This window comes from Polyodon spathula, chromosome 1 (genome assembly GCF_017654505.1).
Source record: "Polyodon spathula isolate WHYD16114869_AA chromosome 1, ASM1765450v1, whole genome shotgun sequence".
Lineage (NCBI taxonomy): Eukaryota > Metazoa > Chordata > Actinopteri > Acipenseriformes > Polyodontidae > Polyodon > Polyodon spathula.
Genome location: NC_054534.1, coordinates 1,917,587 through 1,940,367, shown reverse-complemented (window position 1 = coordinate 1,940,367; position 22,781 = coordinate 1,917,587). Strand labels below are relative to the sequence as shown.

The following is a 22,781-nucleotide window of genomic DNA, read 5'->3' as shown; positions in this document are numbered from 1 at the left end:
GAAGCATTTTTTTCCCCACTACGATTCACTGTTTGCAAACTGCCTCCAGTGCAATCTGATACGCATCAACCCTGGAGTTTGGATTACAACCCAACCCTCGAGTTCAGATTACGACCCAACCCTCGAGTTCAGATTACGTCCCAAACTCCTGGAGTTCAGATTACGACCCAACCCTCGAGTTCAGATTACGACCCAACCCTCGAGTTCAGATTACGACCCAACCCTCGAGTTCAGATTACGACCCAAGCTCCTGGTCTGGTGTCCTCGTCACAAATCCACCGTCACAAACTGGCAACCCATGGGCAGTCTGGCTGACAGTTTCGAAGAAAGGCCAAGGACAGGGCCTGGAGACTGGATTTCACTCCCACCCTTTCCAAGGGTTTCTCCCTGGCAGAGGTAAGGGTACCAGTAGGGGGTGGGGGTTGCCAGCTAAATGGAAGAACAGAGGACTCCAGTCTCCAGTGCAGTCCACCCTATCTCCAAACACTTCATTAATCACAGAATACATAGAAACACAGGTACATATTGCAATTGGAATGAGTTCAGTGCAGAACATACATACATACTTAAAATAAAATAAAGTTTTACTGCCAACCTGTGAAAGGCACAGAGTTAATATTACCCGATGCAAACTTAAAAACATACAAAGTGTGCTTAAACTGAGGATGCATACAAAAAAAAAAAAATGTCAAAAAAGACGGTTTCTATAGATTGTTTCTACAGAAACATTGGATTAATACAGTTCTAGTCTGCTGTGTACTTAAAAGTGTTAAAAGCAAGGTTTCCTACTTAAACTACACTCTGACACAAAAATGATATGCCCTGAAAGACAAGCTGTTATTACTTTTATAAACGCTTGCACGAAACAACAGCACATCCTTACAATGTCAGGGGTAATTCACTGTAATAGCTTTGCTTGGAGTAGGAATTCTAGCATTACATTTTCCTCTCAGCTGTACCAACAAATAATACACGAAAACAAAACTACATTATTCACTGTATAAATTCACTTTGAGTTCCAGAGCTATATCAACGCTGGCAGGTGGAACTCTTAATATCCTCCTGCTTGTGCTAGAACAGCAGCAGCAGCAGAAAGTCTGGTGATCACAGAGAGAAACTGGGGCAAGAGAGGGTTAAAGTGGGAGAGAGGCCTGTGTCCTGCACAAATACAACAATAGGAGAGGAATGCTGAGAAAAAAACAGACAAGGTCTGCTTTCAGCTGAAGATAGTATCCAATTGATAACAATCGTATGATAGCTTTAAGACTTTATAAGCAAAGCAGATTAAAAAAAAAAATTAAAAAAAAAAAACACTGAATTACACACATTGTTAAGCCACTGAAACCACTAACAACCAGCACAGGGCTTCAGAATGAGCTGTGTTCTGTGTTCGACCTGCAATAATCACATGTTCCACAAGGGGGCAGTGTACAGGATCAATAGAAGCCCTTTTTGTCTGGGAAGCTTTAAAATGTGACCCCCTCCCCCAATCTCCTGTCCTTTTCTAAAGGGTTTCCACGTAGCTGGATGGAAAGAGACCCTGCCGACCGTCTTCACTGCAGCCACGCCACCACCCCTGGTCCACCATCTCCACAGCACTGATGATGTCACCGGGTTCAAATGACAGCTCAGAGTCGTCTTCTGCAGGGGGAATAGAAGAGGGACACATAGATAAAGATTCCGCTGGGTTTAATTTTGTGTGTGTGTGTGTGTGTGTTGTATGTATGTGTGTGTGTGTGTGTGTGTGTGTGTGTGTGTGTGTGTGTGCTTGTGTGTATATACAGTGGCTTGCAAAAGTATTCCGACCCCTGACCAATTCTCTCATATTACCGAATTACAAATGGTACATTGAAATTTCGTTCTGTTTGATATTTTATTTTTAAAACACTTAAACTCAAAATCAATTATTGTAAGGTGACATTGGTTTTATGTTGGAAAAGAAAAATAAAAAACTGAAATATCTTGCTTGCATAAGTATTCAACCCCTGTGCTGTGGAAGCTCCCAGTTTGCACCGATGAAAGAAATTGCCCTAACGAGGACACAATTACCTTACCATTGGCCTCCACCTGTGAACCATTAAAGTTGCTGTCACATTTTCTGGATAAAAACCCCACTGTTGAAGGATCATTGGTAAGGCTGTGAATCTGAAGGAAAATGAAGACCAAAGAGCATTCTACAGAAGTTAGAGATAAAGTAATACAAATGCATAGATTAAGCAAAGGGTACAAAATAATATCCAAGTTTTTGGATATCCCAGTCAGCACAGTTGGATCAATAATCAGGAAGTGGAAGCTGCATCACACCACCCAGGCACTGCCAAGAAAAGGCCGTCCCTCAAAACTCAGTGCTCAAACAAGAAGGAGACTTTGAGAGAAGCCACAGAAAGGCCAACAATCACTTTGAAGGAGCTACAGAGTTCAGTGGCTGGGAGTGGAGTAATGGTGCACCAGTCAACCATATCAAGAGCTCTGCATAACACTGGCCTGTATGGGAGGGTGGCAAGAAAGAAGCCGTTACTCAAAAAGTACCATCTGAAAGCGTGTCTGGAGTTTGCCAGAAAGCATGAGAGTGACCCAGCTGCAATGTGGGAAAAGGTTTTGTGGTCAGATGAGACCAAGATTGAGCTTTTTGGCCAAAACTCAAAGCGCTGTGTGTGGCGCAAACCTAACACTGCCCATGCCTCAAGACACACCATCCCTACAGTGAAGTATGGTGGTGGCAGCATCATGCTGTGGGAATGCTTCTCATCAGCAGGGACTGGGCATCTTGTTACAAATGAAGGAAGAGTGGATGGAGCAAAATACAGGAAAATACTGCAAGAGAATCTGCTTCAGTCTGCTAAACACTGAAGCTTGGGAGGAAATTCACCTTTCAGCAGGACAATGATCCCAAGCACAAGGCCAAAGCAACATTGGAGTGGCTCAAGAACAAAAAGGTGAATGTCCTACAGTAGCCCAGTCAAAGTCCTGATCTCAAGCGCATTGAGAATCTGTGGCTCTATTTGAAAATTGCGGTCCACAAGCGTCGTCCAACCAACCTGAACAACCTGGAGCAAATCTGCCAAGAAGAAATGGACAAAATCACTCCGACACTGTGTGCAAAGCTGGTACATACTTACCCCAAAAGACTTAAAGCTGTTATTGCAGCGAAAGGTGGCTCTACCAAATATTAATGTGTGGGGGTTGAATACCTATGCAAGCAAGATATTTCAGTTTTTTATTTTTCTTAAAAATATTTCCGAACATAAAACCAATGTCACTTTACAATAAATTATTTTGAGTTTAAGTGTTCTAAAAAAAAATATCGAACAGAACGAAATTTCAATGTACCATTTGTAATTCAGTAATATGAGAGAATTGGTCAGGGGTCTGAATACTTTGCATGGCACTGTATTTGTGTGTGTATATATATATATATATATGTGTGTGTGTGTGTGTGTGTGTGTGTGTGTGTGTGTGTGTGTGTGTGTGTGTGTGTGTGTGTGCGTGTGTAAGAGGGCGAAGGCTGGGTGCGGACCTCATGACAAGTTGACAGTAATTAAGTAATATGTCAGTAGCATCCCTCCCACTGTTGTAAATTTAAAACGTGAGAAAAGAGTATGAGGAACAAGGTAAAGACCATGACATAGACAGTAAGCCTCCCAACTCTCTCCTATACAGGACTACGTGGCACCCAGCTGCATCAGTACTGGCATCACCTTGTACTGCTCCAGACTCTGCAGTATTCTACTACTGCTTGCAATCATAATTATATCTTCTGTATCCTGTGCTTGATTTTACTCTTAAAGGTAACCGTATTCATGCTTTTTTTAATTGCTCTTATCCATTTATTGTACTGACTACTTGCTCTTAATGGAATTTCCTCTTATAACCATTATTAAATTCAACTGCTCTTAGTTGTAATCACTCTCAAACATAATTATTTCCTGTCATTTTTCTCTTCTCTCATTTGAATATGCTCTTACTACTAATTTTATTGTATTCTAACTTCTATTATCTGTAATGTGATACTTTGTAACAACTGTAAATCACCCTGGATAAGAGTGTCTGCTAAGAGCTTAATAATAATAACAATAATAATAATAATAATAATAATAATAATAATAATAATAATAATAATAATAATACAGAATAGCATAGAATATGCATTAGCAATGTTTAACCACAATTTGATTAGCAATTCTCCAGAATAAGGTAAAAATGTAAGTGAAACATACAGACAGATGGATGAACTGACAGACAGACACAGACAGACAGACTGACAGACAGACGGACAGACAGCATCATATATCTACAGAACTGTATATCTAAATAATGTTAATACCAAGTTTCACAGAAAGTGGATAATTGGTTCCAGATATATGAAAAATGTAAGTGAGGCACACTGATGGACAGGAGTGTGGACAGACAGACAGACAACCCAGTGTGTGTGAGACTGCTCCACTACACCCCCTTCACAGGGGATGAAATCAGCAGCACACACAGACACCCCGGTGTGTGAGACCGCTCCAGTACACCCCCTTCACAGGGGATGAAATCAGCAGCACACACAGACACCCCGGTGTGTGAGACCGCTCCAGTACACCGCCTTCACAGGGGATGAAATCAGCAGCACACACAGACACCCCAGTGTGAGACCGCTCCACTACACCCCCTTCACAGAGGAGGAAATCAGCAGCACACACAGACACCCCAGTGTGTGAGACCACTCCACTACACCCCCTTCACAGGGGATGAAATCAGCAGCACACACAGACACCCTGGTGTGTGTGAGACTGCTCCACTACACCCCCTTCACAGGGGAGGAAATCAGCAGCACACACAGACACCCCGGTGTGTGAGACCGCTCCACTACACCCACTTCACAGGGGATGAAATCAGCAGCACACACAGACACCCCAGTGTGTGAGACCGCTCCACTACACCCCCTTCACAGGGGAGGAAATCAGCAGCACACACAGACACCCCAGTGTGTGAGACCGCTCCACTACACCCCCTTCACAGGGGATGAAATCAGCAGCACACACAGACACCCCAGTGTGTGAGACCGCTCCACTACACCCACTTCACAGGGGATGAAATCAGCAGCACACACAGACACCCCAGTGTGTGAGACCGCTCCACTACACCCTCTTCACAGGGGAGGAAATCAGCAGCACACACAGACACCCCGGTGTGTGAGACCGCTCCACTACACCCCCTTCACAGGGGATGAAATCAGCAGCACACACAGACACCCCAGTGTGTGAGACCGCTCCACTACACCCCCTTCACAGGGGATGAAATCAGCAGCACACACAGACACCCCAGTGTGTGAGACCGCTCCACTACACCCCCTTCACAGGGGAGGAAATCAGCAGCACACACAGACACCCCAGTGTGTGAGACCGCTCCAGTACACCCCCTTCACAGGGGATGAAATCAGCAGCACACACAGACACCCCAGTGTGTGAGACCGCTCCACTACACCCTCTTTACAGGGGAGGAAATCAGCAGCACACACAGACACCCCGGTGTGAGACCACTCCACTACACCCCCTTCACAGGGGATGAAATCAGCAGCACACACAGACACCCCAGTGTGTGAGACCGCTCCACTACACCCACTTCACAGGGGATGAAATCAGCAGCACACACAGACACCCCGGTGTGTGAGACCGCTCCACTACACCCCCTTCACAGAGGAGGAAATCAGCAGCACACACAGACACCCTGGTGTGAGACCGATCCACTACATCCTCTTCACAGGGGATGAAATCGGCAGCGACATCCTAAAATCTACCTTCAAGAAAAGAAGCAATGCTGAAGGCAGCTTGCCAGCCAAGTGTAATACTACAGAAAAACATAACTTAAATAAAAAGAGAAGTGCAATTCAGATGAAAACCCTAATATCTGAAATAAGCCAGGCCCTGGCTCTGAAGCTAAGTGATCAGATGACCAGACACAATCGTAGATCAATGATCAATTTTGTAACGCTACAGCTACAAAAGGGTTACATCAGCCTGTAGAATTAACTCATTTTGCTTCATAAAGTCAAATGAAACCTGCTGAATAATGTTACTTTAACATATTGAATTACATACCGGTTTGTAGTTCCCTTTCAATTCGAAGACAACCAACAACCAATACTTTTGGGATATGCCTTCCACAGGTCGGGTATTCACTGAGCATTTTATGTCAGAGCTGTCGATAGGCTGCTCCGGGGAGTGAAGTCCTCGATCCCGCCTACCGAGGGAATAAGTATTCACTCAGCGGAGATCACGTCTTCTTTTGCTTCTCACAATCAGGTAGGTAGGCATACCAAACCTCAGCTGCATGATTGAGTCTTTGTGACAGAGCTCTCTTTTCGAGTTTTTCTGTTAGATACCCTGCAATTTATTGCTGGAAGTCGGCTTGCCACTTCCCCGAAATGGGAAACCTGGCTTCTCAGGACTGCGCTTGAAACGCTGCGCAGCTGCACTCCGTTAAGTAAAAAAGTCTTTCTTTCAACAGCCTACATCGCTTGCCAACTGTAGTCTGCTTTATCTAACCCTACAGCATCTACTGTCTGCGTTTTGCAACTAAAATAAATAAATAAAAGAGAGAAAAGAGAGATACGTATTCCTCCACTGGGACCCGGCTCTGCCATACCCGCTGTTACTCGACGCCATTGGGCTGACTCGGCCTGCCCACTCGGTGTGCACGGCCTACGTGTGCTTTCTCCACTGGGTCTGATTCCAGCCCACTGTAGAGTAGACTCCAGCATACAGTGACCATCCCACCTTGGTGCATTGGGTCGTAAAACATAAAAATCTCTCTCTCTCTTTCTTTTCTGTATATACTGTCTGCAGGTTGTGCTCCACTGCGCTGTAAGCTACGTGCTGCCCCGGTTGTGTAACTGCACGTGGTCCAGACTAGACACCCAGCCCAGTAACCTCAATGCTTATGCCCCTGGTGTTCAGTTCCTCTGTTCATCGGCGCCCTCGGTGCTGAAACGCTCCCTGCATCGGTACTTTTGGTGCCTCAGAGCCGGTGTCTCAACACCCTCAGTGCTTCAGAGCCTTGGTGCCTTGGCGCCTCAGTGTCTCAGAGCCTTGGTGCCTTAGCGTCCTCGGTGCCTCAGAGCCTTGGTGCCTTAGCGTCCTCGGTGCCTCAGAGCCATGGTGCCTTAGCACCCTCGGTGCCTCAGAGCCTCGGTGCATCAGCGCCCTCGGTGCCTCAGAGCCTCGGTGCATCAGCGCCCTTGGTGCCTCAGAGCCTTGGTGCCTTAGCGCCCTCGGTGCCTCAGAGCCTCAGTGCATCAGTGCCCTTGGTGCCTCAGAGCCTTAGTGCCTTAGCGCCCTCGCTGCCTCAGAGCCTTGGTGCCTTAGCGCCCTCGGTGCCTCAGAGCCTTGGTGCCTTAGCGTCCTCGGTGCCTCAGAGCCTTGGTGCCTCAGCGTCCTCGGTGCCTCAGAGCCTTGGTGCCTTAGCGCCCTCGGTGCCTCAGAGCCTCGGTGCATCAGCGCCCTTGGTGCCTCAGAGCCTTGGTGCCTTAGCGCCCTCGGTGCCTCAGAGCCTTGGTGCCTTAGCGCCCTCGGTGCCTCAGAGCCTTGGTGCCTTAGCGCCCTCGGTGCCTCAGAGCCTTGGTGCCTTAGCGCCCTCGGTGCCTCAGAGCCTTGGTGCCTTAGCGCCCTCGGTGCCTCAGAGCCTCAGTGCATCAGTGCCCTTGGTGCCTCAGAGCCTTAGTGCCTTAGCGCCCTCGCTGCCTCAGAGCCTTGGTGCCTTAGCGTCCTCGGTGCCTCAGAGCCTTGGTGCCTTAGCGCCCTCGGTGCCTCAGAGCCTTGGTGCCTTAGCGTCCTTGGTGCCTCAGAGCCTTGGTGCCTTAGCGCCCTCGGTGCCTCAGAGCCTTGGTGCCTTAGTGCCCTTGGTGCCTCAGAGCCTTGGTGCCTTAGCGTCCTCGGTGCCTCAGAGCCTTGGTGCCTTAGCGCCCTCGGTGCCTCAGAGCCTCGGTGCATCAGCGCCCTTGCTGCCTCAGAGCCTCAGTGCATCAGTGCCCTTGGTGCCTCAGAGCCTTGGTGCCTTAGCGTCCTTGGTGCCTCAGAGCCTTGGTGCCTTAGCGCCCTCGGTGCCTCAGAGCCTCAGTGCCCTTGGTGCCTCAGAGCCTTGGTGCCTTAGCGTCCTCGGTGCCTCAGAGCCTTGGTGCCTTAGCGCCCTCGGTGCCTCAGAGTCTCGGTGCATCAGCGCCCTCGCTGCCTCAGAGCCTCAGTGCATCAGTGCCCTTGGTGCCACAGAGCCTTGGTGCCTTAGCGTCCTCATTGCCTCAGAGCCTTGGTGCCTTAGCGTCCTCATTGCCTCAGAGCCTTGGTGCCTTAGCGTCCTCTGTGCCTCACAGCCTCGGTGCATCAGCGCCCTTGGTGCCTCAGAGCCTTGGTGCCTTAGCACCCTTGTGCCCCAGAGCCTTGGTGCCTTAGTGCCCTCGGTGCCTCAAAGCCTTGGTGCCTTAGCACCCTTGTGCCCCAGAGCCTTGGTGCCTTAGTGCCTTCGGTGCCTCAAAGCCTTGGTGCCTTAGCGCCCTTGTGCCTCAGAGCCTTGGCGCCTCAGTGTCTCAGAGTCTTGGCACCTCTGTGCTTCGGTGCCCTCGGTGCTCTAGAGCACTGCAGAATGCTAGGTCGTTGTACACCTATAAGTGCAGGTACTTCCAAAACTGGTGTATGTCCAAAGGTCATGACCCCATTTATTGCCCTATAGCAATCATTTTACAGTTTTTGCAAGACTTGCTAGAGGAGAGTAGATCCCCCTCTACGCTAAAAGTGTACCTAGCTGCCATAACTGCATGCCATGTCCCCATTGACCTAGTGTCCCCGGGGTGCTCCTATGTTAGCTACCTGTTTTCTAAAGGGCGCTGGGAGGTTACTTCTTCTTAGAAAGGACTTCCTACCTGAGTGGAGTATAGACGTGGTATTGGAGGCACTCACTAAGGCCCCTTTTGAGCCTATACATTCCATAGAGTTGAAATATCTCTCTATGAAGACAGCCTTTTTGTTAGCCATCACCTCCGCTAAGCAGATTAGTGCACTACAGGCTCTGTATGCGTGTTTGAGATGATGGAAACAGGTTGTCGTTACACACAAACCCCGTTGGTTGTCTTCGAATTGAAAGGGAATGATAGGTTCTGGATGTAACCCCGGTTCCCAGAAAGAGAAGATGACCAACAAATCTTGTGAGGTCACATCACTCGCATTCGCAGATTCAATGCAAAAGAGAATGTGAGGTCGGCGGAGTGAATACGTAATCCCTCGGTAGGTGGGACCGAGGACGTCACTCCCTGGAGGGGCCTATCGGCAGCTCTTACATAAAATGCTCACTGAATACCTGACCTGTGGCAGGCATATCCCAAAAGAATTGGTTGGTGTTCGTCTTCTCTTTCAGGGAAGCGGGGTTACATCTGTAACCTATTGTTTTCCATATACTTAATGAAAAACTGACAAAAATTTAAAAAACTGAAAACTAACATGAAATACTGTTCTACTATTATGGCTTCTGGTAGACTTTTGTGTCATCATTGTATAATTTCATTACATAATGTGAAATAAAAGATTTTAATTCTGTTCTGTGAACAGGGTGCTTGCGGTGGCATCAGTCCAGGCAGTAAATCGACACACAGAACTGTGTGGTAAACGCTGCTGCGTGGTAAAACACTTTACAAAAACAAATGGCACATTGGCCAAAACAGACTGACAAAACACACACTGAACCAGAGACGCGGGAACGAATTTCAAACTGGGGGTGCTGAACATGAAAGGGGAAGGCACCTTCGGGCAATATTTAAATACATACAAAATCGTCATTTTTTGTGCATTTCACTATCAAAATATGCACAGACCACAGCGGCAGAAAGTGAAAAAAAACGAGTCTAAAAATGAACATTTTATGTAAGATTCAAAGTAACAAGATAATGTTGTAACGATGTTGCAAATCAGATGTTACATAAATAAAATGCAATGACACACTAAACTCATAGCCTAGATGTCTTTTTAAAATAGTAAAACACAAATAAAATACATTCTATAATCTTCAACACTAAAATTCTATTCGACACGTTTAATAGGTCTAGTCACAAACTGAACTGTTGTATAAATGCCACTGCAGTCTACTATTTGCAATTATTATATAGCCTATTCAAAAATAACAAGCATTTAAATGTTTGCAACAACTATATATAAAAACAATATCCCAAAAGCTTACATTTTGATTTCAAACATACTTTTAAAATTTGTAACAGAGGGGGCTGCAGAGTGGCGCATCCAGTAAAGGCGCTCTGCGTGAGGGCAGGATGCCCCCTATAGCCTGGACGTCGTCGGTTCGAGTCTGGGCTATTTCACAGCTGACCGTGGACGGGAGTTCCCAGGAGGCGGAGCTCAATTGGCTGAGCGTCGCCAGGGGGGAGGATCTAGGGTGTCCTCGGCTCACTGCACCCCAGCGACCCCTGTAGTCTGGCCGGGTGCCTGTGGGCTTGCCTGTTAGCTGCCGGGAGCTGCGTTGTCCTCCCACGCTGTAGCTCCTGGTGGCTGCATGGTCAATCCGCAGTGTGTAAAGAAGCGGGCGGCTGACAGCACATGTTTCGGACGACAGTGCGTGTTCGTCTTTGCCACTCCAGAGTCAGCGCAGAGGTGGTAGCGGCGAGCTGAGCATAAATAATAATTGGCCATTTCAAATTGGGAGAAAATAAAAAATAATTGGCCACGACTAAATTAAAAAAAAAATAAAACATCAGTAACAGAACAAGACAGCTGTGTCATCTCGGAACTGAAACATCAACCCATCCTTAACTGTACACAACATAGTTAACTATAGGAAGTAACGTATTGAAATCATCAAGCACAAAAACATTATATATTGTGCTGGTCCCTACTGTAACACAGCTGTAATTAGCATCGTTTAATCATGGGTTGAATTAAATCGAGCTCAAATATTTTGTAGCTCTACATTCCTTAATGAAAACTGGTGGCTTTCCTCTCTCTATAAGGAAGATTTAGTCACTATACGACACTCCACTGATTGAAAAAAATAGAGATATTCTGTCTGGATACACGGCTTATTAAACTTAACAAATAACAAACATGTAGAATTAACATCAATGTAGGTCTGCTTGGCACACCAGCACACTAAAGGCTTAGCATACCAAGACCAGGTTCATTTAGAATGATCCTACTTATTAGTTCCTTGCAAGAACTACCAGAGACTCTCTATACAGCAGGGATAGTTTACGTGTTTTCAGGGTATCTCATCATTCTGAGATTCTGAGTGATCTCTGAAAAAAGTTGGTTTCCTGTCAGTGTAACGCTCATTGTGGTCCCTATTGGCGCAAGGAAGTACGGTTTCCCCTCGATACTGGCTGATGAGAGTAACGCTATTTGTGGACAAAAAGGAACGTTCATTTCTGAGAATCAGCTATGCTCATTAGCTCTTGCACTTGCCTGGGAACTAGGTAGCTTCCAATATGTCAGTTTCGTTTTGCATTCTTCTTTCACGCTAATTTAACAGAATGAAAACTATGTGTGAGGAAATCGAAAAAGATCTCATGCTTGCTGGCGTTGGTTTCGGGATGCAATGAATCAACACGTACCAGAAAGGCAGACACAGGTATTGAAATTTGCAAAGGATTTAAAACATTCTGTGTGGCCTGAGACAGGAAAGCATTCATTACTTTCACAAAATAACTTCTTTTGTAAATGCATTATCTAAATGAATGTTATTAAATTACATACTTCCTTTTGTTCATATTACATCTGCTGGCTTTTACAGTGTATCTAAGACATACGTAGTTACAGGACAGCATGTCAGAGCAGACAAATAGAAAATTCATAAGTTATGGGCCGTCTTTTAAGAGACCACCTGTGTTAAGAGGGCACTATTAGACTGTCCCTTGAGTGGTCTCTTAATACAGGTTTGACTGTACTGTTATTGATGTAGTTCCCTTTAAATAAAAGAAAATCAGGAAAACTTGACTTCACTGAGATGTGGGCGTGTGCACTACTGTCACCTCAAGCTGTCTGGAGTGGTTCGACACCCCTGGGTGAGGAATGCACATCATTACATTGCTAAATTTACTCTTTATTAAAACCCTACAATTAGGAGCTCACATTTAGATTTGTATGTGTGACAATCATAAGAAGAACCTGCTTGGCAACAAACAGCCCTGCTTTAATAAATGCACAGATGTGCTGTTAAAACAACTCAAGGGAACTGAATGTATTCAGTCTAGAGCAACGCCTGTTCGTTTTACAAAACTAGAGTCAAACAACGGAGCAATATAACAACTAAGTTCTCTTCAGCACTCCTCAAGGTGTTTGAAACATTAACAAGATTAATAAAAAATGTGAGGAATTTGGGATGATTAGTGAATGACAATAACATTGTATCAGCAAGGGCACATCCCTTATACAAGTGCAGCACATTGAACACATAGCAAAGTGTGAGTGCATTGGTAAAGCATAGGGAAGCACTGTGAAGCACAGCCAGGCATGGTAAAGAGTAGTACAAAATAAAAAAAAATAAAAAAAAACATGGCAAATTAGGGCAAACCACGATACATGCACATTATAACCATAGGGAAAGCATGGTGAAAACAATTTACTGTGGTCAATTTTACTAAAGGATCCCTATCCACAGTCTCCTGTATTGTGCAGTAGTACCCTCTAGTGGGTGATTCTGACACTCACCAGCCTGATAGTCGTACAGTGCCCGCACACACATCTCTCTCTCTGGCTCTTTGGAATGCTGTGGAATCACATAGAAAAAAAGAGGAAGGTTAGATTACACATGACTGCACTACCTGTGAAGAACCAGAATAACTACACTCAGAGCTTACTCTACTGGGAAGAAACAGAATAACTGCACTCAGCATTTACTCTACTGGGAAGAAACAGAAGAACTACACTCAGCGCTTACTCTACTGGGAAGAAACAGAAGAACTACACTCAGCGCTTACTCTACTGGGAAGAAACAAAAAAACTACACTCAGCACTAACTCTACTGGGAAGAAACAGAAGAACTACACTCAGCGCTTACTCTACTGGGAAGAAACAGAAGAACTACACTCAACGCTTACTCTACTGGGAAGAAACAGAATAACTGCACTCAGCATTTACTTTACTGGGAAGAAACAGAAGAACTACACTCAGCGCTTACTCTACCGGGAAGAAACAGAAGAACTACACTCAGCGCTTACTCTACTGGGAAGAAACAGAAGAACTGCACTCAGCATTTACTCTACTGGGGAAGCAGGGCTTTACTGGGTTTAAAATGGTCTTCTGGCTTCAGAGAAGTTAATAAATAAATGAATAGAAAGCCACCCGCTTTGCTGCAAATCTGTATGGTAAAGGTAGAGTACCACACAGGTGATAACAATAGGCTTCTGCAGAAAATCAACACTGCGTGAATTGTTTGAGTGACATTTAAAGAAAGGCATGGTTTTCAGAATGTGTTTAAGAACAAAGAACTTTCCATGACATTCCCTGTTGTTATTTGTTTTCCTGTTCTCTTTTTCTGCAGTTTGCAATCACTCAGAGTGCTTCTCACATTTACTCCAATATTGCGCCTTTTTTAGTTAAGCTGCAGCTGCTCTTCAGTTGAAAAAAACCAAGCAGAAACTGAATCCACACACACAGGTCACGGGATACCGCTGGCTCTCATTTCTAAAAGTACCTCTTAGGAAACCAATCTATCTATATATCTAAAAAAGGTAAGGGGGTGGGGCTGTAAAATAGAAGCTGCTTACTGAAATCTTTCACTTTTAAAACACTTTCAATTACATGCAATTGATTTTATTATCTTCAAAACCAAGTAGTCGACTTGAAACTTCTAACATGTAAATAACAAAAACCTTCGTACTTCCTTTCCATTCACCCTCTCACTCCTCTCTTCCTGCTCTTTGGTTGTGTGGTCAACTTCAGTCCCAGCATGCACTGCTCTGTAGTGAGTAGACGCAGAGTCCTGCTTTGGTGCATTTTGGGGACTGTGCTCTTCCGTCTGGTGGTTCAGTTCTGTAACCAGGGAAACAGGGATAGCTGTAAACATTCTAGAATGCATACACAAGACATTTCTTTCCTTAAGAGCATTAAAAACACCACCTAAATTGAAGTAGGTACACCATGAAGTCATGTTAGGTAACAGAGCTAACCCATGTGACTCGTTGATTGCGCTACCATGCTATATATACTCTAAGAGTATATCTGTGTACCTGCTGTGCCATTGCGTTCTACAGATGACTCTCTCTCTCCCTCCTCCTCCTCCTCCTCCTCCTCCTCTATCTCTCCATCGTCCTCCTCTACCAGACTCATCTCACTCATCAGCTCCTTCTGTACTTCTTCGTCTGTTTCTATCACTCCATCTTTATCTGTAAGATGCAACAACCACGGAACATGTCTGATCAGGGTTTTAGTACAAATGCAATTTCTCACACGGATAGCTACAGTACAGTACAAAAAAAAGACATTAAAAACTCCCCCTTTCAAACTCCTACAATCTGATCATTTAAAAAAATACTTCATTGAAGGTATTCTAAAAAACCCACAATGGATGCTGGGGTAGTGTTAGTAGTTTGAGTAATGGGGTTACGAATGTTAGGAGCAACTAGATGACTAACAGGTTAGCAATTATTTAAAAAAAAATATATATATATATATATATATATATATATATATATATATATATATTAATGGCTAGTGTATAAATGCTGACGCAATCTATTTATAAACTACTAAAAATCACTAATTGTAACTATGGCTTAAATAAAATAGCACCTGCCTGTTGAACTGAGCTGCAGTGGAGACACGGTGCCCACGATGCCAGCAGTAACAGCCTCCCACTCTCGCTGCTCTGCTGGGTCGGTCTCCTTCTCGCTCCTCAGCACATCTTCTTCTGTTGAACTGAGCTGCAGTGGAGACACGGTGCCCACGATGCCAGCAGTAACAGCCTCCCACTCTCGCTGCTCTGCTGGGTCGGTCTCCTTCTCGCTCCTCAGCACATCTTCTTCTGTTGAACTGAGCTGCAGTGGAGACACGGTGCCCACGATGACAGTAGTAACAGCCTCCCACTCTCGCTGCTCTGCTGGGTCGGTCTCCTTCTCGCTCCTCAGCACATCTTCTTCTGTTGAACTGAGCTGCAGTGGAGACACGGTGCCCACGATGCCAGCAGTAACAGCCTCCCGCTCTCGCTGCTCTGCTGGGTCAGTCTCCTTCTCGCTCCTCAGCACATCTTCTTCTGTTGAACTGAGCTGCAGTGGAGACACGGTGCCCACGATGCCAGTAGTAACAGCCTCCCGCTCTCGCTGCTCTGCTGGGTCGGTCTCCTTCTCCTCGCTCCTCAGCACCTCTTCTGCCGGAGTGAAGGGCAGCCCTGCCTTTGACTCTGTTTCTGACTCTACGGAGGCTGCTTCACAGGCTGCCGGAGCTTCACAGCCCCACTTGAATCCATTCTCCATTCTCGAGACGGCCTCTCTTTGTGTCTCCAATACAAGGTGTGTCTCAGTTCCTGCTGCTGTTTCAGAGGGCGTCGGTGGCTCTGGTCCGAATTCCGCTGCCTCCGAGGGAGCGTTCTCCACTCCAGTGTCTCTCCTGGGTTTGAGTTCGGTCTGCACTCCCAGGTCTGTTTCTGTAGTGAGGACTGGGTGTGAGTGCACTTGTGAGGGCCTTGTCTCCCGGTCCACCTCAGCTGGTCGCTCTGCCTGCTCTTTGGAGGCGATCTCCACTTTGTAGAGCGTATCGACCTTGAACTCTTCTTCCTCTCTGCAGTCTTTCGCCACTTTTGAGGTTGTGTCCAGTTCTAGAACAGAGAAAAGACATTTCAGAATGGCGCGTGTGAGATAGGCAACCATTAAGCAGCAGCATTCCTTGGTTACTGAGAGAAGGCTTACACTCGGCATTCAACTGACTGAAGGAGGTGGCAATATAACTGCATGGCTGTAATTCCAGTACAGGTTTAGGGTACATTGTTTGGGTGGAGTTTGTGCTGCCTAACAAATTACTGGCTATCTCAGATTGGCTGAAATAACCTTGTGCTGTATAATAGAGAATGGAAGTACGCAGCAATGATAACCAGTTTAATAACGTGTCTCGACTGACCTGTGATGTCGGCTCCATTCCGTCTGGAGGGTGAATTCTGTACTGGTGCAGCAGCACTTGGCACAGAGACAGCTCCCCCTGTAGGAGGAGAGGGGGCAGAGGAAGGGGAGGCCTCACAGCGGTGGGGGCTGGTCTGGAGAGCACAGGGAGAGTTGGGGAGTGCCGGGGGCTGGCTATAGGGGGGAGAGAGGGCCTGGGGTGAGGAACGGATGGGACTGAAGGTCGGATAGGCCCTGCTAGGGCTGGAGGGAGATGGGGAGCTGGTATGGTGCAGAGGGTGGGCTCGGAAAGGGCTGGGGGGGTGGAAGAGGGGCGAGGTCGGGGTGGGGCTGCGGGGAGAGTTGGGGGAGTCACATTTGTTGAATATGAAGGCAGTGTCGGTGAGACTGCGCTGGTACCGTCGGAACGGCTTGCCTGTGGAGCAGAAGACCGAAGAGAGGGTGATAAAGAGCAGTGGCTTCAGACAATCACACACACAGAGACATGCAGAGAGACAGACATGTACACACAGACAAGTACATAGAGACTCACACACATGCACACAGAGACAGGCACGAACAGACACACACACACACACACACACACACACACACACACACACACACACACACACACACACACACACACACACACAGGCATATACTGTATAGACTCACGCACAGACAGGCACACAGACTCACAACACACTCAGACCCATAGACGCACATAGACTCACACGCACAGACAGATTCACACACACACACACACACACACACACACACACACACACACACACACACACAGACTGGGCTGTGTTTGCTGGCACACTTGTGCTGACCTGAGTGTGGGGAGCCTGGGCTGGTGGGGGTCCTGGAAGAGGAGGAGAGCTGTCTGAAGAATTCTCTTGGGTTCATGGAGCGCTGAGACACAAGCACTGCTGCCTCCTACAGGACAGGAGGAGAAATTGGCTGTTAAAATGAGCAGTATGAACCCATTACATTCAAAGAGATCAATTGATCAGTTTTTAGATTTTCTTTTTCTGAGTCTAATTTAATGATATAAAGAGCAACAGGCCTTAAACAAACTCTGTTTGGTCTCGCTGGTTGTTCCTTTAGCCACCTGGCTCCTGTGCAATAGAATGACCTCCCCGTTGACATTAGGAACAGCCAGTCAGTTGATCGGTTTAAAAATAGCTCCTAAGACTTATCTGTTTGGTCTGGCATTTGGGTAAGGCCCTTGAGGAAAGCGTCTCTCGTTGTGCTCTGCTATCTGTTTGGGTAAGGTCCTTGAGGAGAGCGTCTCTCGTTGTGCTCTGCTATCTGTTTGGGTAAGGTCCTTGAGGAGAGCGTCTCTCGTTGTGCTCTGCTATCTGTTTGGGTAAGGCCCTTGAGGAGAGCATCTCTCGTTGTGCTCTGCTATCTGTTTGATGAAGGTCCTTGAGAAGAGCGTCTCTCGTTGTGCTCTGCTATCTGTTTGGGTAAGGCCCTTGAGAAGAGCGTCTCTCGTTGTGCTCTGCTATCTGTTTGGGTAAGGCCCTTGAGAAGAGCGTCTCTCGTTGTGCTCTGCTATCTGTTTGATGAAGGTCCTTGAGAAGAGCGTCTCTCGTTGTGCTCTGCTATCTGTTTGGGTAAGGCCCTTGAGGAGAGCGTCTCTCGTTGTGCTCTGCTATCTGTTTGATGAAGGTCCTTGAGGAGAGCGTCTCTCGTTGTGCTCTGCTATCTGTTTGATGAAGGTCCTTGAGGAGAGCGTCTCTTGTTGTGCTCTGCTATCTGTTTGATGAAGGTCCTTCAGAAGAGCGTTTCTCGTTGTCCTCTGCTATCTGTTTAATGAATTTCCTTGAGGAGAGCGTCTCTCGTTGTGCTCTGCTATCTGTTTGATGAAGGTCCTTGAGGAAAGCGTCTCTTGTTGTGCTCTGCTATCTGTTTGATGAAGGTCCTTGAGGAGAGCGTCTCTCGTTGTGCTCTGCTATCTGTTTGATGAAGGTCCTTGAGGAGAGCGTCTCTTGTTGTGCTCTGCTATCTGTTTGGGTAAGGCCCTTGAGGAGAGCGTCTCTCGTTGTGCTCTGCTATCTGTTTGATGAAGGCCCTTGAGGAGAGCGTCTCTCGTTGTGCTCTGCTATCTGTTTGATGAAGGTCCTTGAGGAGAGCGTCTCTTGTTGTGCCCTGCTATCTGTTTGGGTAAGGCCCTTGAGGAAAGCGTCTCTCGTTGTGCTCTGCTATCTGTTTGATGAAGGTCCTTGAGGAAAGCGTCTCTCATTGTGCTCTGCTATCTGTTTGATGAAGGTCCTTGAGGAGAGCGTCTCTCGTTGTGCTCTGCTATCTGTTTGATGAAGGTCCTTGAGGAGAGCGTCTCTTGTTGTGCTCTGCTATCTGTTTGGGTAAGGCCCTTGAGGAGAGCATCTCTCGTTGTGCTCTGCTATCTGTTTGATGAAGGTCCTTGAGAAGAGCGTCTCTCGTTGTCCTCTGCTATCTGTTTAATGAATTTCCTTGAGGAGAGCGTCTCTCGTTGTGCTCTGCTATCTGTTTGATGAAGGTCCTTGAGGAGAGCGTCTCTCGTTGTGCTCTGCTATCTGTTTGATGAAGGTCCTTGAGGAGAGCGTCTCTCGTTGTGCTCTGCTATCTGTTTGATGAAGGTCCTTGAGGAGAGCGTCTCTTGTTGTGCTCTGCTATCTGTTTGGGTAAGGCCCTTGAGGAAAGCGTCTCTCGTTGTGCTCTGCTATCTGTTTGATGAAGGTCCTTGAGGAGAGCGTCTCTCGTTGTGCTCTGCTATCTGTTTGATGAAGGTCCTTGAGGAGAGCGTCTCTTGTTGTGCTCTGCTATCTGTTTGGGTAAGGCCCTTGAGGAGAGCGTCTCTCGTTGTGCTCTGCTATCTGTTTGATGAAGGTCCTTGAGGAAAGCGTCTCTCATTGTGCTCTGCTATCTGTTTGATGAAGGTCCTTGAGGAGAGCGTCTCTCGTTGTGCTCTGCTATCTGTTTGATGAAGGTCCTTGAGGAGAGCGTCTCTTGTTGTGCTCTGCTATCTGTTTGGGTAAGGCCCTTGAGAAGAGCGTTTCTCGTTGTCCTCTGCTATCGGTTTGGGTAAGGCCCTTGAGAAGAGCGTTTCTTGTTGTCCTCTGCCATCTGTTTAGGTAAGGCCCTTAAGGAGAGTGTCTCTTGTTGTCCTCTGCTATCTGTTTGGTGAAGGCCTTTGAGATGTGCAAGTTTGCTACATTAATCTATATAAACAGTTGCTGTTGTTGTTGTTGTTGTAGTTATAGCTAGCAATGGTTAGCCAGTTTTATTTTTTTAATTTTTGTATGTACTTTACCACACCTCTCTGGGCTCAGCGAGGCTTAGCTATGCTTTGCCATGCTTTCACTGTGCTTTGCTATGTACCCCTGGTATAAGAGCAGCCCTCCCCTGATAGTTGACTGTGGGAATGATACTCACGGCTGCCATCTCAATAGACTCGCTCCGCCGGAACCGCGCTCTCATCTCCTCCTCGTGCTCCCTCTGCTGCTCCTCCTGGTGGACAAACACAGAACTGCACTTTGGATTCAGCAGCTTCAGACACCGACTCCAACCCAACATTTACGAAAAATCTTAAAACGTTAAGTTTTAATGAAAACTATTTCAAATAAATAAACCAGAACTATGATCTGCTGCACTGTGTCTTCTGCTTCAGCCAGAGGTTGGGATTGCTAGGAGATCCTGAACAGTTTACAACGCCTGACTGAGTGAGCGCTTTGAAGATCACAGGACATTTGCCCTGAAAGAAAGGGACGGCTGTGCTAGACTGCTTTAGAACAGACAGAAGTACGAAACACAAACACAATCTTAAAGCATGTCTTCATTATCCGATACAGACCTTTATGTAAGATTTCACTCAATTATATTTAAGCAGTTATCTACTTTGAGATAAGTTTCAAATTAACTATGACAGTACATCCCTTATAAGTTTCCCACAGTACATTTGCATGATACACAATTTTCCCATGCTTTTCCATGGGTTCACATGGATTGCAAATGTTTTTTTTAATATGCTTTATCATCCCCTTCTCGGCTTTACAGTGTACCTTCGCTTTAACATACTTTACTACGCTTTTACTAAGGGAAACTTTTCCAGCTTGTTGTTCAGGTCCATTTCCCTGTATCTGCAGGGTAAGTGTGTTGAACAGGTGATGTGACCGGGCAGCACCACGTCAATGCCAGTCTGCTACCGAATGAAGAATATCGTTGTGTGCAATGTGTGTGCCAGATCAATTGCATTGCCATTGCTGGTAGCGTCTGCTAATGGCCCTGCTAGCCAAGCTTTCTGAAGGGTGATACACAGGGATTAGAATGCGATCCCAATGGAATTTTCCAAATGCTTCTGGAATTCCCCTGAAACTCATTGTGCCTCCTTTTAAAGTACTTCATTAAGCCCAGTGTTTGTGTTCTTATAAGGGATGTACTGTCATAGTTAATTTGAAACTTATCTCAAAGTAGATAAGTGCAGTAGGAATGGCCTGTGCAGAGGAATGAGGGCAGGGAATCACTGCCTGCCTGTGCTCTCTAATCACCATGGTGATTCTGTCAACAAGGGGGCCTTGGCTCTGGTGTGAACATTTCAAATAAACAGACGAGACTAACCCCAATAAAAATACCTTGGCAGTTATTGTAAACCTCCCTGGCACCTTGTAAACAAGGCCCAAACGACTGCTAGGCTGGTCCACAGCCTTCGACAAAGCAGTACGGCCTACTGCACAGGCAAAGGCAACACTATTGTACAGACCCTGTGCTGCTTTATTAGAGCAGCAACACCTAATCTGGGCTCTTCTTTAGGAAGTTCTGCACATTATGAGAAGCATGAACTACGCACAGGTCCATTCGCATTCCCCCAGACTGACATTGTCAATAACGTGTGCTAAAGGCTGTCCTGAGCAAGTCTCATCACAATCAGACAAGCAATTCCCCAGATATATGTACAGAAAATGTACTTACGGGCCACCTGACAATCAGTGATTTTGTTAAAGAATGCTCACACCCACATTGCAGAATGAGTTCTCTCTCTTCCTGGGCTCCTGCTCTCACTCACCCACTTGGATTTTTCTCTTTTCCGTGCCTCTGTCTCCAGCTTGGCTTGCAGTCTCCTGTAAAACAAAGCCCAGCGTTGAGAACATCAGCTGGCTCAGAGGACTGGAATATTGCCCTGCCATGGGAGATAATGCCAGGTGTCACGCTCTTTTATACCAAGCCAAATTCCCATTAATTAATACCACGGCACTTCGGCAGCACCTTGTTTTGCATAAACAGATCTCAAGTTAACCAAATTGCACTTTTCAAACTGCACGGTGTACAAGCAGTCACAAAATGGCGCCAAAGGATAATATTACATTTCACTACTCCTACACAACACTGGCAGGCTGAACTCTCCAGCATGTTCTTGACACTTCCCTGGGCAAGAAGTAAAGTGAACCAAGTCCTAGAGAGGGTAACCCCAGAGAGGAAATGAAAATGTGCTACTTTCTGTATTAGCTGCCATTCTGATGAACGTGCCATGTGACAGAGCTCCATTGTAACAGCAGATTTCTTCATTTTGAGTTTTTCAATTGATTTTATTGTTTTGTATTAATGTTTTAATTAAATAATAAAGTCTGTGCTTCTACTTCTGCAGTATTCCAGGACCCCCTTGTCAATGAGAGGCTCTCGTGTTAGATAAGAAGGGACCTGCCTCACTCTCTCCCTGCCTCTGCTGCAGTCTTCCAGGACCCCCTTGTCAATGAGAGGCTCTCGTGTTAGATAAGAAGGGACCTGCCTCCCTCTCCCCCTGCCTCTGCTGCAGTCTTCCAGGACCCCCTTGTCAATGAGAGGCTCTCGTGTTAGATAAGAAGGGACCTGCCTCCCTCTCCCCCTGCCTCTGCTGCAGTCTTCTAGGACCCCCTTGTCAATAAGAGGCTCTCGTGTTAGATAAGAAGGGACCTGCCTCACTCTCTCCCTGCCTCTGCTGCAGTCTTCCAGGACCCCCTTGTCAATGAGAGGCTCTCGTGTTAGATAAGAAGGGACCTGCCTCACTCTCCTCCTGCCTCTGCTGCAGTCCTTGTCAATGAGAGGCTCTCGTGTTAGATAAGAAGGGACCTGCCTCACTCTCCCCCTGCCTCTGCTGCAGTCTTCCAGGACCCCCTTGTCAATGAGAGGCTCTCGTGTTAGATAAGAAGGGACCTGCCTCACTCTCCCCCTGCCTCTGCTGCAGTCTTCCAGGACCCCCTTGTCAATGAGAGGCTCTCGTGTTAGATAAGAAGGGACCTGCCTCACTCTCCCCCTGCCTCTGCTGCAGTCTTCCAGGACCCCCTTGTCAATGAGAGGCTCTCGTGTTAGATAAGAAGGGACCTGCCTCACTCTCTCCCTGCCTCTGCTGCAGTCTTCCAGGACCCCCTTGTCAATGAGAGGCTCTCGTGTTAGATAAGAAGGGACCTGCCTCACTCTCCCCCTGCCTCTGCTGCAGTCTTCCAGGACCCCCTTGTCAATGAGAGGCTCTCGTGTTAGATAAGAAGGGACCTGCCTCACTCTCCCCCTGCCTCTGCTGCAGTCTTCCAGGACCCCCTTGTCAATGAGAGGCTCTTGTGTTAGATAAGAAGGGACCTGCCTCACTCTCCCCCTGCCTCTGCTGCAGTCTTCCAGGACCCCCTTGTCAATGAGAGGCTCTCGTGTTAGATAAGAAGGGACCTGCCTCACTCTCTCCCTGCCTCTGCTGCAGTCTTCC

General features: G+C 46.8%; 1 protein-coding gene across 1 annotated transcript in view; it reads right to left on the bottom strand.

Annotated features, from left to right (window-relative positions):
- Positions 1 to 766: 766 nt before the first annotated feature.
- Positions 767 to 22,781, bottom strand: part of LOC121307868 (drebrin-like) — a 72,437-nt gene continuing 50,422 nt past the window's right edge. Inside the window, exons 9-17 of the mRNA XM_041240215.1 lie at positions 21,117 to 21,171; positions 19,490 to 19,564; positions 16,900 to 17,005; positions 16,083 to 16,496; positions 14,767 to 15,783; positions 14,201 to 14,356; positions 13,852 to 14,003; positions 12,681 to 12,738; positions 767 to 1,641 (exon numbers count right to left, since the gene is read on the bottom strand). Coding sequence (XP_041096149.1) covers positions 1,505 to 1,641; positions 12,681 to 12,738; positions 13,852 to 14,003; positions 14,201 to 14,356; positions 14,767 to 15,783; positions 16,083 to 16,496; positions 16,900 to 17,005; positions 19,490 to 19,564; positions 21,117 to 21,171 — 2,170 coding nt within the window. The 3' untranslated portion in view covers positions 767 to 1,504. The remainder of the gene's footprint in view (positions 1,642 to 12,680; positions 12,739 to 13,851; positions 14,004 to 14,200; positions 14,357 to 14,766; positions 15,784 to 16,082; positions 16,497 to 16,899; positions 17,006 to 19,489; positions 19,565 to 21,116; positions 21,172 to 22,781) is intronic.